The 14,169-nt window shown below is 56.7% G+C and overlaps 5 protein-coding genes across 5 annotated transcripts; 2 read left to right on the top strand and 3 right to left on the bottom strand.

Moving 5' to 3' along the window:
* Positions 1-2,804: 2,804 nt before the first annotated feature.
* CHGG_04540 (uncharacterized protein) lies at positions 2,805-4,695 on the bottom strand (the record flags this gene model as incomplete). The annotated part of the gene is made up of 2 exons (XM_001223753.1): positions 2,805-4,243; positions 4,353-4,695. The coding sequence occupies 2 exons, from the start codon at positions 4,693-4,695 to the stop codon at positions 2,805-2,807; spliced, it is 1,782 nt and encodes a 593-aa protein (XP_001223754.1).
* A 924-nt stretch (positions 4,696-5,619) lies between these two features.
* CHGG_04539 (uncharacterized protein) lies at positions 5,620-7,402 on the top strand (the record flags this gene model as incomplete). The annotated part of the gene is made up of 3 exons (XM_001223752.1): positions 5,620-6,665; positions 6,734-6,867; positions 6,921-7,402. 3 exons carry the CDS (start codon positions 5,620-5,622, stop codon positions 7,400-7,402), a joined length of 1,662 nt encoding a protein of 553 aa, XP_001223753.1.
* A 497-nt stretch (positions 7,403-7,899) lies between these two features.
* Positions 7,900-8,468, top strand: CHGG_04538 (uncharacterized protein; the record flags this gene model as incomplete). Its single annotated transcript, XM_001223751.1, has 3 exons — positions 7,900-7,931; positions 7,993-8,062; positions 8,139-8,468. 3 exons carry the CDS (start codon positions 7,900-7,902, stop codon positions 8,466-8,468), a joined length of 432 nt encoding a protein of 143 aa, XP_001223752.1.
* A 907-nt stretch (positions 8,469-9,375) lies between these two features.
* CHGG_04537 (uncharacterized protein) lies at positions 9,376-12,066 on the bottom strand (the record flags this gene model as incomplete). Its single annotated transcript, XM_001223750.1, has 1 exon — positions 9,376-12,066. The coding sequence occupies one exon, from the start codon at positions 12,064-12,066 to the stop codon at positions 9,376-9,378; it is 2,691 nt and encodes an 896-aa protein (XP_001223751.1).
* Positions 12,067-13,318: 1,252 nt separating this feature from the next.
* Positions 13,319-14,049, bottom strand: CHGG_04536 (uncharacterized protein; the record flags this gene model as incomplete). The annotated part of the gene is made up of 2 exons (XM_001223749.1): positions 13,319-13,903; positions 14,023-14,049. The coding sequence occupies 2 exons, from the start codon at positions 14,047-14,049 to the stop codon at positions 13,319-13,321; spliced, it is 612 nt and encodes a 203-aa protein (XP_001223750.1).
* Between the last annotated feature and the right edge of the window lie 120 nt (positions 14,050-14,169).

The raw sequence follows: 14,169 nt of genomic DNA, 5'->3' as shown, positions 1-14,169 counted from the left end.
GATAGCGCCATTCGCGTTCCAAGCCGGGATCAGATATCGAACGGCCACTGCCGACTTCCCCTGCAGGCATCGTGGCACCCAGGGAATTGGTTAGGTGTTGGGCGATCTCGGTTTGAAGGAAGAACCCGGTTGTCTAACTTCGTGTCAACGCTCCTATTGCTTGCTACTGCAGTTTCCTACTGACCCGGAAGTCTGTGCCGGTGGTACATACCTGCTCCTTGGTGATCAGATGTTTCATTTCCCAACGACTTGTTGGTCAACCACCACCCACCACGGCCATGAATCCGTGCGTCGCATGCGGCATAAATCTCATTCGCGTCGCGTTCAGATCCCATTCGCCGGTACCCTAACGGACCGGTATCTCTTTTCATCAACGAAGAGCTTGCGCGCTGTACGACCACACTCCTGCTCTCGGTTCGGCCTTTCAGATAGTTATGCGTGTCGACAGCGCTCCGGCCGAAGCCCCCACGCGTGTGTTTTGCTCCGCCAGAAGCGCCACCAGAGCAGCAGACGGACTACACAATGTGCGTCGTTTACCTGCTGCGTATGGTCCTCGTGCTTGACCGGTCGCAATGACCACAATATGCGGCAGCGGCCCAGAGCAATATATCTGTTTGCTCTTGCAGCATGTGGCAGGGGACGCCCTCTCAGACCACGGCACCCCTGTGGCCAGCCATACGGGTTGTCTCGTTTCCCCGACCAGCACAACGCCAGCACCCGATTTCCCCAGGTTATCGCCTGCAAGATGTCGATAGAGATGAGAAGTGATGGCACGTAACCGTATGCCCAAGACCCCTTGCTCGCCGCCCCATTCGATTACCACCACTTTGGACAGCCGGTTGGACTTGCCCGGTTTTACCGTCCGCTTTTGTGTGGCGTCGAGGCATATCGAGATGTGTATCCGGTACTCGGCCGCGAGAGCGAGAAAGCTATCGCGAAGGGGGTGGTGTGCTGGGCCGGATCAGAGAATGAGAGGGTGTTGGATGCGCTGGCTGTTCCGATCCTGTCCTGCATGCACCTTCCCGAAGGCGCGTCTAATATTCAGCTCTCCAAGCGTCATTGCCAAGGGCATCTCGTCACAGGACGGCCGTTTGGCGAGGGCGCCATTGCCGTGGCAGATACCCAATTTCCTCGGAAGTAGCGGGTTCTGGTGTTCTAACCAGACACCATCCCAACCATAATATCGCAAGGGGTTACTCCTCTGCGTCACCCAAAGTGTCGTACAGATAGGGCGCCTTTTGGCTCGGACATCGTCAAGTATCTGTGCACCGCGGCTATTGCAGCCCTGACAGGAGCGAAAATCCCCCGCGTTGGTAACACCAGCTTATCACCGCTCCTCTCGGGTGGGGGGTTGTCGACGTCGGGTTTTGACTCGGACGTCGGCCATCAAACGGCCTGCCACAACACGTGCATGCATCGTTTTGGCCCTGGATCGAGGGTATCCTAGTCTGTCGACCCTTGCTTGTGCACGGCTTTGGCCAGAGTGAGAAAGCCATAGTCTCCGGGGCAGAGTCAGCAGAGGAAATAACTCGGCCCGCTAATACACTTCATCGGTGTCGGCGTCGCCGCAATATCATCACACTCGGCCTTCACGTTGTTTACTCACCACTCCCTGACCGCTACTCCGACAATCCTAAATTTCTAGGGCCTTTTGTCAAGTCGCACAGCGGCTGCAAGGGTGATGTAACGTATAATGCCGACAGCTGGTCACGCGAGATTACCGAGGACTGAGGAGCGAGCAAGAGTCGGGAGGGGGGAGGAGGGGAGTCGAGGACCGGGAGAAGAAAGACAAACAACGCGCTCATGCGGCTACTGCAGCCCGCGGCTTCGGGTCGCCCTCCCTGCACCCTTATACCCATCTCCCACTGCGCAGGGCGCGGTACCCATCAGAGAGACGCCACGGCATCAGTAAAGGCCGGCCTGTCTACGAAAGGCTCGTTGGTCCTCCCTAGAGCTAGTGTGCGTTCATAACGTCGCCTGGGCATTTAAGAAGATATAAACGCCCCAGATCCATTGTGCACCCGGCGCACGACCCCTCAGAAGCTCGGCAGGCCGCAGACCCTCATGGTCCCGGCGTGCCGTCTCCGGAGCGTCCCGCGATCGGGGGCCACATGGTTTCACCCGACGTCTAGAGACGCGACGGAGTCTGGCACGGGAAACCCCAAGGCCTATCAATACCTGCCACCCCTCTAAAACACTCGGTAGCCCGCGGCCGCCGTATCCGAGAATTCGGGAAGGTCCCGACGGCGTTGCGTTACGGTGTTGTTGTATATGTACATACAAACGAGCTTGATAAAATAGATGGCGTTATATGAACTATAGATGAGTGACTTGTTAGCAGGTCGACAGTCAACTCTCCTTACGGCCGCGCACATAAAAAGCAATAATGGTGGCATGCTGTGCTGTGCTCTCAACGTGGCTGATTGTTTGACAGCTACATTGACTTGATCTATAGAGTTTTGCCGTCCGATAGCAGATCAGGAGGACAGCAAAAAGCGCCCCGCATGCCATAGATGCATCGCAATGTGTGACACGAACGCAGGAAACGGATATAGTCAGGCCGAGACATTGAGCAAACATGTGACAGACACAGAGCGAGAGCGAGGGCAAAAGACAAAGACATGGAGAGCGAAACCGAGTGACATGAGGGAGTTAGAAAAGGGAAAAGAAAATGCATATGTCAGCAACCAACCCAGCCCAGCCAGCCAGCCACAACCAAACCGCGAATCCCCCCATCCCAATCATCAAAACCAACCAAGGAACAGACCCCAACAAGCCTACAGCACACCGTGGTATCTAACAATCTACTCAAATTCAAACCTCTCCGGCAGCACCACCGGCGCAATCAACGTCCACACATACATGCCGTAGCATACCCACGAGCTGGCAATCTTCACCCAGCTCGCCCACAGGGTGCGGCCGACGGTGGCGAAATCGTCGTCCCGTCGGGAGTCGTCCCAGTCCATGGTCAAGAGCGTGGCCACCCAGGCGGTGGCCAAGAAGAAGATGACGTGGAACATGGCGTAGCTATACTGGGTGCTGGCGCGCTCGTCATCGTTGCGCGCCGTGCTGCCGTTGCCGTTGTCGCTGGCGCTGTCGTCGTCATCGGTGAGCAGGGCGTCGGCGGGCAGGCTGCCCTCTTCGACGGCGCGGCGAAGGGCCTCGGCGCGCATCTGCTTGCGGGCGGTGGGCTGCTGGGTGACCAGGTCGTGCTCGTAGTCGGCTTCGCTGTCGGGGAGGCGGATTTGCCCGGTGGAGCCGGAGCGGTTGGCGCCGAGGCCGAGGCTCTGGGTGGCGGCGCGGGTGGTGGTGTAGGCAACCGTGAGCATGGTCACGATGGCGCCGACGACGATGGTGGTGGTGCGGGTGCCCTGACCATGCACGAGGGGGTTGCACCGGTGGTCCTCGGTCTCGTCGGGCTCCATGGACACGGCAGACATGGTGAGGTAGGTGCAGTAAACTGCGACCATGGCGGCCTGAGCGAGGCCGGCCTTGGGGTTGCGTTCTTGAACGGCGGGGTGGACCGAAATGGCCGAGACGGCGATCCACAGGAGGAGGTTGATGGTGATGACGGCTTGGTTCATGGAGCAGCCGCTCGACGCAAAAAAGATGTACTGCACAATGGTCATGGCGATAGAGCCGAGGAACATGCCGAGGGTCGAACCGATCAGGATCACGCGCCACGTCCTGGACTCGGTATCCTCGATTTGCGCGAGGCAGTACTCGGCCCAGTTGTGCGCCAGGTCGACCAGCAAAACGAGTCCGAGAATGAGGAAGAGCATGGCAGCCACGATGGCCACGTAGTTGCCCCAGAACTGGAAGAAGGTGTCCGGGATGAAGAATGTGAGCACAATCAGTGCTAGCCAAGTGATGATCTTGGGTCCCCAATAACCGTTTTGGATGGCGGCGCGCGGGTTCTTGGACGAGTGCACGCCCAGCATGAGGCCGGCGAGTACTAGGTGAAACACACCGAGGGCAAAGTTGATGCGGTGGACGGCCAGCCAGCCATAACAGTCGCCGTCGCCACACTTAATCTTGACGTAGTCCAGCATCAGATGTTGCAGCTTTTCGATGGCCCATTTCGTGAGCATAATCCACGATAGTATGGAGTTGATGAGGAGGATGAGGGCGTAGCCAATACGGGTAGCGACACTGGGGGAGAGGAGACATGTCAGCGCGACGGCCCGGGTGGATGAGGTTGGTGATGAGGAATCCCTACCTGTTCCCGCATTTCCCGCATGCGCTACACACCATAGAGCATGTTGCCGCGCCGCAGCAGGTGGCTCCAAATGAGAGGAGCTACGCGAGTGTCAGTTATGAATTGCGCCATGGGAGCCAGCGGTACGACATACGGTGCCCATACTCGGAACCGCCATCAGCGGAATCGAGAGGAGAGCGCCCATGGCGATGGTCGTGGAAGGCTCCGGGCCTTCTCCGAATGGAAAGTGGAGGGGTGTTGTTGTTCAATGGCGGGTGACGAGAGTTGCCACCGTGTTTCATCGGCAAGCAGCGCGGTTGTGTCGAGTATTGGAGCGACACTGGTGTAGCTAGGCGATATGGTCGTCGAGATAGTGGTTGACTGGAGGTCGAAGTGTTGAACCAAGCAAGGCCCGGGTGGCCAACGGATTGGATGACGACTGCGGCAGCAGCTGCAGCGGCGGTTGCGCCAAGTGCCAAGGCACCCAGTCTTGTCATGTCTCGCCAGTGGACCCGTCGCAGACTGCCTGCCCTGCTGCGCCACAAGCACGGGGGCCGCCGGCCTTTCTCTTGAGCCTACGCCACGTGACTTGGTCCAGACCGGACAGGCTCGAGGCAGGTTAGGTAATGGGAGTGTTTCTCGGGGCTTGGCTTGACCGACAGAAACTGAGTTTTCTTTTGGTTTGCATCCGGCGTGTCATGCGTCCCACTCGCTTGGAGATTTCCCGTCCACAAGACCCCAAGATCCAGGAACTCGGGCGGTGTGACTTGCTATCAGGCGGCCTTTGGCAAGGAACCCTCCCTCTCGTAACTCTCGTCCCATCCATATCGGGCCTGTGGCTTGACCCTGGCTTACCAAGCTTGCCTGGGGAGTCTTCGGGCTGCATTCCCGCGATCCCATGTCGGCTCTCAATTTCCGATCGGCGAATCAGTGGTCCGGACCAGCGAAAGCGGCGGCAAGAACCGAGACCCGCTTCTGATAGCAGGCAGCTGAACGAGCATGTCAATTGTCACCAGGGTCCAAGCCGACCCCGGATATGCCAAGGCTTCTGAAACCCACGGGCCAGAGGCGTCAAATGCCCTTCCTTCTCTCTGCCATCTGCTATAAGCTGTGTTCCTTCATCCCTCTTGCCACCTTCACCCACGATGAGGTCGCCATCACACAACTGCAAATAACATACTCTTCATCTGCGTGCCGCGCCAACACACGGTACCGCGACTTCTGGTCGCACAAAGCTCAATCCCCCGCCGGGATGCCTCAATACGGTTGAAGCTGCACCTTGATAACTTTATCGTGATACTTCATTGTGATACATACTTGAACGTGATAGTCTATCGCGATAACTTAACCCGTGATATCGATCGACAACAACATTCGCAATCCACAGCATTCCCCGTTAACTCTCCCCAAATCCAACCATAATGAGGGACGCAAACCTACACCGCGCCCGGCTGGTGTCCAGCGTGTCCGCTGTCATGATCTCGCTGGCATGCGGCACCAACTACGGCTACTCGGCCTGGGCGCCGCAATTCGCTGACAAACTGCACCTTACCACCACCCAGATCAACCTCATCGGTTTGGCTGGCAACATGGGCATGTACGCCCTGGGTGTCCCCGTCGGTCTGTTCGTCGACCACCGCGGTCCGCGCCCTGCCGTTCTCGCCGGTGCCTTGTGCCTCGGCGTTGGCTACGTCCCCTTCCGCGCCGCCTGGGAGACGGCATCAGGCTCCGTGCCGGCTCTGTGCTTCTTCGCCTTCCTGACCGGCTTGGGTGGCTGCATGGCCTTCGCTGCCGCTGTCAAGACGTCCGCCCTGAACTGGCCGCACCACCGGGGCACCGCGACCGCTTTCCCCTTGGCCGCCTTCGGCCTCAGTGCCTTCTTCTTCTCCCTCTGCGGTGGCATATTCTTCCCTGGCGATACGAGCGCGTTCCTCACACTTCTGGCTGCGGGCACCTTCGCTCTTATTTTCACTGGTTTCTTCTTCCTCAAGGTTTACCCGCACACCTCTTACCAGAGCCTCCCGAGCACATCCGGGTTGTCCGACTCGCAGCAGCTGCACCGCACAGTCTCCGAAGAGGCCAAAGCCGCACGTCGTCAACATGGCAGACGACGCTCTATCGACGCAGACCCTGGTATGTCGCCCACCACCTACACGACTCCCGTCGCTACGGCCGGACCCTCCTCCGAATCCCCCGCCGCCGCGGGCGGCCCAGTTGATGTCGAGGCGGCCTTGCCGCAACCCCCGGACGGCCGGTCTCACGAGGCTGATGCGGATGAGACGTCCTCCCTCATGTCCAAATCGTCGGTGTCGTCGGTGGCCGGCGAGGTCCTTGTCCAGAACAGTGTTGATTTAGATCGCTCCCGTCGTGTAGATATCCGTGGCTGGCGCCTTATGCGCAGCGTCGACTTCTGGCAGCTGTTTACCATCATGGGCATTTTGGCGGGCATTGGTTTGATGACCATCAAGTGAGTTGGCCATACAGGGCAAACATTTTCCACTGTTCCAGTGTACAGCTAGCTAACCTCTGGCACAGCAACATTGGCCAAGACGTCAAGGCGCTCTGGAAGCTCTACGACGACTCGGTCGACGAGGCATTCCTTGTCCATCGGCAGCAGATGCACGTCTCCATACTGTCGGTCGGCAGCTTCTGTGGTAGACTGCTGAGCGGTAAGCTTTTCCTTCCGTTGCCCCCCTCCGCCGCGGCACTGACAGTATCCCAGGTGTTGGCTCCGATTTTCTCGTCAAGTCTATGCACGCCAACCGCGCATGGTGTCTCGTCGTTGCCTGCTTCGTCTTTTGCATCGCCCAGGTCTGCGCCATCAACATCTCGAACCCGAACTTCCTCGCCTTCGTCTCAGGCCTCTCGGGTTTAGGCTACGGTTTCCTATTTGGCGTTTTCCCCTCTATCGTCGCCGAGTCATTCGGCATTCACGGCTTGAGCCAGAACTGGGGTTTTATGACGCTGGCTCCCGCCATCTCCGGTAATATCTTCAACCTGTTCTACGGCGTGGTCTTCGACAGTCACACCGTGATCGGACCCGACGGCGAGCGATATTGTCCCATCGGAGTGGACTGCTACAAGAATGCGTACTTTGTCACCCTAATCGCCTGCGGGTTTGGCATTGTTGTGACGCTTATGACCATTCGGCGCCAGTATGAAGAGCGGATGAAGGAGGAAGGCAAGGGGGCTGCTGAGGATTAGATTCCTCGCCGGCGAGATAGGATCCTCAGGTGGGATTTCAAACTGTGTCATGGATCTTCCAATGAAACTAGAATATGTTTTGTTGGGTCTGAAGGGGGGGGCTATGTAGAACTGGCAGGGGATGGCAGCAGCATTGGCGTTTGGAGCATTTAGACGACCTGGGCAACAAGAACCACTAGAGGTTGGAATTTGGCGGTGGTGATACATGGAAGATGGGACAAGGTTATCAGATATTTGAGCTACCTAATTATTTGATCTAGACGCTTCCAATTTATTGTGTAACTGGCGATAGTCTCATGTTTGAGTGGGAGGGAGCGTGTCAGTCAGTACCTATGCACCTTGAAGGCCGGTTGTAATCAGATACCAACCCTAACCCTTCTCATATCGAATCCCCGATCCCCAATCCCACTCCCATCCCCTGGAACCGACAACCGCGACTTCAACATCCCAGCGCAGCGCGGCAGCAAGACAACACGCGGGCACTCCGCGCCGCAGCAATGTTGTCTTTTATTCTCATCCAGAACCGACAGTGCGTCTCTCAGCCCGAGCCCTGAAACCAATAAATCCACCCGACCGCTAACATCGACCAGGGGCAAAACCCGCCTTGCCAAGTGGTACGTCCCTTATAGCGACGAGGAAAAGATCAAGCTCAAAGGAGAGGTAAGTACCTAAATACCATTCAACTCACCCCCCATCTTAACTAACCCATCTCCTCCCTCCCCCTCCCCCCGAACAGGTCCACCGCCTCGTCGCGCCGCGCGACCAAAAGTACCAGTCCAACTTCGTCGAGTTCCGCAACCACAAGGTGGTGTACCGGCGGTACGCGGGGCTCTTCTTTTGCGCGTGTGTCGACACCAACGACAACGAGCTCGCCTTCCTCGAGGCCATCCACTTCTTCGTCGAGGTGCTCGACGCCTTCTTCGGCAACGTGTGCGAGCTCGACCTCGTCTTCAACTTCTACAAGGTCTATGCGATTCTCGATGAGGTGTTCCTGGCCGGGGAGATTGAGGAGACGAGCAAGCAGGTCGTGTTGACGAGGTTGGAGCATTTGGATAAGTTGGAGTGATTGCTACGGGGGGTTGAGGGTGGGAATGGGTGGATGCTGTATGTCCTGCTACAGGGTGTCGGGTGGAGGTTGTTCGCCCTGGCATGCGTACGGACTATGTTGAGGAGCTGAGTTGGGGAGCGACCTAGGGGGTTGGGTTTGGCGCAAGAAGGCGGCGGCGGTCTCGCCGGACCGCTTATGAATCAGCCGAGGTGGGCCGGCAGATGTGCTGCGCCGAGCAGCCATTGCCCATATTGTGACAGCACACGGCTGCGGTAACGCCACTTGAAAAGGCTGCAGAGGTGGACGGATGAGGTGTGGCACTGGATGACGAGACATCAAGCCATGTCCAAGGACGGTATTGAGGGGACAGAAGCACATACAGAATACGAGGGACCTGGTACGACCATATTCAACGTACAATCGCCGAGAATACGGGGAATCGCCGAAAGGACCAACGGGGCTAGGAGTAAGTGTATTGTATCAATAATTAGGAAACGGCGAAGAAGGCGGCGCCTCAGACTATCTAAATTCTATATCCCACAATCTATCACACAACAATAGCCAGTGTTCTCTCACGCCCGCCGAATCTTCGCTGGGGAGCCACCCCGATGCCACCCCCGACCGCACCTCGAAAGCAAGCAGAAACAATAACAAGGCAAGGCCTAAACTACATCGGCTTTAGAAAAATGCAGGCCGCTGACTGCGCTCGTCGAAGGCAGAGAAGCGGAAAAAGAAAAGAAAAGAAGAAAAAGGAGCGACAGGGTTTTGAGAGTAGCATTGGCCGGTCTTCGCTACCAATGTCGCCCAGCTCGTCTTCTGATGAAGCGCAGCTTGCTCATCAAGAACTGGAAAACCCCCAGCCGCGGCGATATTATGTCCAAGCTCAAGAGGTCGTGACCAGCGAGAAACTGAGGACAAATGCCGTTCATATATCACAATCACGAGCGGCAACCGGGTCCTCGGTAACAAAAGAACCTTGACCTTCGGCCATCTCTATGTCGGCTCCGGGCCCGGCGACCAGTTCCACAGGCTCGCCCAATGTGGTTGATAGCTTGTTGGCCGCTGTAGCCGTCACCTCAGCCTCCATGAGTGATTCATCGAAAGGGCGAGGAGAAAGAGACTCAGCTTCTCTAGCATCAATAGCCTCAGGTGCGACAAACTGGTCCGGGAAGGCACCGGTTGGAACAGCTTGGTTGGACTCCTCGGTCATCGTGTTTGATACCGCCGCTTTTGCGACGTTCTCGGCTGAGAGCACCCCATTGTTGGTAGGCTCGACAATGGTACCGGGTTCACAGTCCTCTAATATTGCCTCAACAGTGGGAGATATCTCGGACCGGAAACTTCCTTCGGCGAGCATCTCCAGGCGTGCGGCATCAGGAGAAATAACAAAGGTCATCTCGGGTTCATGCTCGGCCACCATCGCATCTTCTCCTTCCATAACGTTCGGATTGGCCAGCTCAGCAAGCGCCATAGTCAACTCAACCATGTCCTGGGCCAATACTAGAGCCTGTTCAGGCTCCCTCGCGACATCTGTGTCGGCCGCCGTCTCAGCGTCGATGGACTCCGGCGGCCGCTCTTCGCCATCCCACATATCGTAAAAATCAGCCGCACGGAGTCGAGGCTCGTTAGAAGTCTTATTGGCCCGCAAAAGACTCTCCTGGCCCTCTAAGGAGAAGGCCGAGAAGGGGTTAGAGGGGGGATCAAGTGGAAGAAGATCCGTCTTGAGGCTCTCAACCCTGATCAGTTCGAGAACGGCAAGCTCAAACGTCTCATCGATCTCGCCGTCAGATAACGCCCGCGGTCTCCTGAGAAGCTCCTTCACTTTCAAGTTGGGCGAGACCACCCGACTGCCCCTGACCTCCCTAACCGGGGTAGCCTTCTTCGGCGAGGTAAGCCCGGGCAGCTGATGATCATTGGCGCAAGAATTGTTCTCACGTCTCTCATCAGCTTCGTCGCCATACGATAGCCGCACTTCCTCAGAAGGCTGCTTCACTTTCGAAGGTGGCAAGGTCATCTGGCTATCCCTGATCTTCTTGGCCCGGGTGCGCCTGTTTCGCGAGATAAGCTCGGAGAGCTTGTGATTATTGGCGCGAGAATTACTCTCATGCCTCTCGTTGACTTCGTCATCATACGACAGCCGCACCTCCTCGGAAGGCTGCTTCACTTTCGAAGATGGCAAAACTTTCAGACTACTCTTGGTCTTCTTCTTCTTCCGGTTGCGCTTCGTCTGCTGGATGGGCCCAGCCGGTTGATGATCATTGGCGCGAGAATCGTGTCTCTCATTGGCTTCGTCGTCGCGCGGCTGTCGCATTTCTTCAAGAGGCTCCTTCACTTTTGAAGAGGCCAAATTCGACAGACTACTACTGATCTCTATGGCCCGTTTGCTCCTCTTCCGCGAGGCGAGAGGCGAGGACGGGGGCGAGGCTTTACGTTTGTTTCGAGCGAGGGTCTGACTCCCTGAAAGGTTTTTCTTCGGGGGGTCTTGTGCGTCTTTGCCAATGTGCTTGTCGAGTTTGCGCAGCGGCGACCGGGAGCGATCCCGAGCCTCAACAGGTCGGTACTCGCGGGGGCCGCCTCGGCGCCCATCACTGGGGTAGCCGTTGTGCTTTACGGATGCCAACCTTTGCTGTGTCATAGATCCTAGATTCACGTTGGAGGGGCCGCGGGCTGCCTTGCCTTCTGGTGGAGTGGCGGACGTGGCTGACTTTGACCCCGACTTGGATTTGGGCTTCGATACTGGCTTTCCTTGAGACTTCAAAGCCGCCTTCGAGGCCGACTTCGAGACCGACTTCTTCGAGACCGACTTTGGGGCAAACTTCGAGGCCCCAGAGCCTTCTGAGTTTTCTTTGTGATTGATCTCGGCTTTGCCATTCATGGGCAGCTTGTTAGATCCTGTCAAAAAGGATAGTTCAGGTTGCCCACCACCGCCTTTACCCCTGACTGAGTCATGGCCGCTCCGCTTGGACTTAGAGGAGATGAGAACAGCATCGCCGTCATCGTCATCATCATCAAGTTCGATGAACATGCAGGTGTCTTGAGATCGCCTGGCCCTGTCAAGGTGCATGTTGCCGAAGCGGTCCTCTGCTATTGAGGAGTATGTGTCTTGAGATAGCCTGGCCCTGTCAGGGTGCATGTTGCCGAAGCGGTCCTCTGATATTGAGGAATCTGTGTTTTGAGAGAGCCTAGCCCTGTCAGGGTGCATGTTGCCGAAGCGGTTCTCTGACACTGAGGAATCTGTGTTACTTTCTGAAAGCTTATTCTGCGAGGCGGGCATCAGTCTGCGGAACTCGGCCTCGGCAATCCTAACCCTCGTCGAAATATCGGAGGTTCCGACAGCCTGGCTGCGCTGCCAGTCATGAAAGGCGTCGGCAAGGCGAGAATGGTCGCCGGGCAAAGTCTGCAAAAAATGGTACAGGTAAAAAACCTCAAGGCCGAGATGCCCTTTGGCTGATACATCAATATCTGCGAGACGAGGATGGAGCCACATTATATAAATGTCCAGGATTTGTCCTTTGTCCACATCGTCCGGTAGGTTCCTCTTTATCGCCTCGGAAAGTTGAGTGAGAGGAATATCCTTGAGAGTTTCAAGCCTCAAAGTTTCAAGGATCTGCTCCATGTCGTCGGGTTTGCCCATTCCAACAAACTTAGGAAGACACGAGCTTCCTCGCTGTAAAAAGGGGGAACAGAATATATGGAGGTTGCAAGGTCGGGGTGGTTGTTTGTAAGTCGGTCCTGCTTGGGTTGCTTGGGTTGACTGACAGCCTGGCGATCACACAAGATCGACCAAACAACTCGGGGGGGAACTGCGCAAAATAAGATGTGTAAACTGGCTCTTTTTCCTTCAAATAAAATAATCTCGGTGTCTTCGCTGGGACGAACGAACGAGGGAGAGAAAAGTCGGATGGTGGAGGAGACGTCGATGAAGACAAGAGAGGACAGGGCCACTCGCAACCCGAGGAAAAAGTCAGAAGAATCTTTAGTCGGGTGACCAATTGCCTCAATGAGAAGAGAAAAGGTTAGGGCAAGTAAGGTATGAAATTAGTTGCCGAAGAAAAAAGGATGGCCACTGGGTTGAGGGGGTTGTTGAGGAAGGCACGGTCGACTGGAGGGGCAGGATCAATTCGCAAATAAAGTGTGGGAATGCGAAATGCAATAGAGCACAGTTTTATATCACTGAATGTCTTGGTTAATGGCACTGTTAGTCTCCTCGGCGATGGTGTCGATGTGATTGTCGTGCACGAGTGGTGTCGAAGTGTTTATGCTGCTGTAACAAACAACATGTTGGGATGAAAGAGTGATTCTCTTCCCCTAAGCCTTCTTTGGCATGGGCTGCATGCAATCAGCTGTTGCTTCGTCACTGTGTTTGGGAGAGAACAGGAGCTTCAAAGCAAACTGGGTTCCAAATTCAGGTATGCACCTTGATAGTGCCAACGGGATCTGGGAAACGAAGACACCAAACTCCATCGAACCACCCTACCCAATGCCAGACCGAGAACAATAAAACAACCACGCCATACCCAAGGCGTAACGACACACCCCGAGCAAACACTCTACCTCTTCAGAGCAGCAAACCTCTTCGCCAGCTTGTCCACATTCGGTACCCCATTCGCAATACTTGGCTTTTTTGCCACGGGCTTTCTGCTAGCAGCAGCCGGCTTTTTTGTTGGTGTTAACTTCACCTTGTTTAGCGTTACCTTCGGGTGGATATTATCCGGTCGACGCGCTTGGCGGAGTTGACATGTAGCGGGCTCGAAGGGCTAAAACTCCTCGGCGGCGTCGCCCATATTTAGCTCCTCCCTCGCGCCAGCCTCCCCATCCTCCCCAGGCAACGGCTTCTCCGGCCTGCCCCGCCCGCTGCCCACCCCCCCTCACCCACCATCATCCTCACCATCCTCCCCGTCCACAAACCCCGGCGGCTCCCCCAACGCCTCCTCCGCCCTCCTCCCAGGCGGCCAATCCACCCCATACGCCTTGGCAATCTCCTCCAAATACCCCTGCACCAGCTCCTCCCTCGGCGGCGCCACGCTCAGTTTCCGCACAACCCGCTCACTCACCCGCCCATCCTCATTCTCCATGGCCTGCAACACAAACTCCTTCCCAAACTTCTCCGCCAGCAGCGCCCTCACCGCGCCCAACTCCTTGATCTCCGTCTTGGGCGCCGCGTAAATCACGCTCTTGATCGCCTCCTCCAGGCCCGGGTCGCACGGGGGCGGAGCGTCCAGCAGGCCCGCGCGCGCGAGCAGCAGCTCGCAGTACAGCTCCAGCACCTCGTGCAGCTCGGTGATGATGTCGGACCGGATGATGTTCTCGACGCGGATGCGCGCCGAATCCGTCTTGCCCTGCTCTAGGAGTGTGGCCATGGCGCGCCGCTGGGTTTTGGCCAGGGCTTCGTCGCGCTTCTGCACCATGCGCAGGCGTGCGATGGAGAGCTTGAGCTGGACTTTGATTTTGGGCTGGGGGGAAGGGGTTAGTGAGTTGGGGAGAGAGCGTGGAATGTTAGTTGGGATGGGTGGTGGGTGGGATTGAGGAGGGAATGTGTCTTAAGCGAGTGAGTGGATGGGGGGTGACGTACCACGAGTGTGGGGGAGGAGGGGGGCATCTTGACAGTTAGGAGAGGTGGTTCGTAGGTATGTATGTACGCAGTCGGTTGAGAGATGCAACGGAATGTGGACAGCCTCTGGGGCTTAAATCTATGAGATTAGCTAGGCTCCTATATTCG

This window comes from Chaetomium globosum, genomic scaffold (genome assembly GCF_000143365.1).
Source record: "Chaetomium globosum CBS 148.51 scaffold_4 genomic scaffold, whole genome shotgun sequence".
NCBI classification, from domain to species: Eukaryota; Fungi; Ascomycota; class Sordariomycetes; order Sordariales; family Chaetomiaceae; genus Chaetomium; species Chaetomium globosum.
Note: the sequence above shows the minus strand (reverse complement) of the source record. Positions and strands in the feature narration are given on the sequence as shown.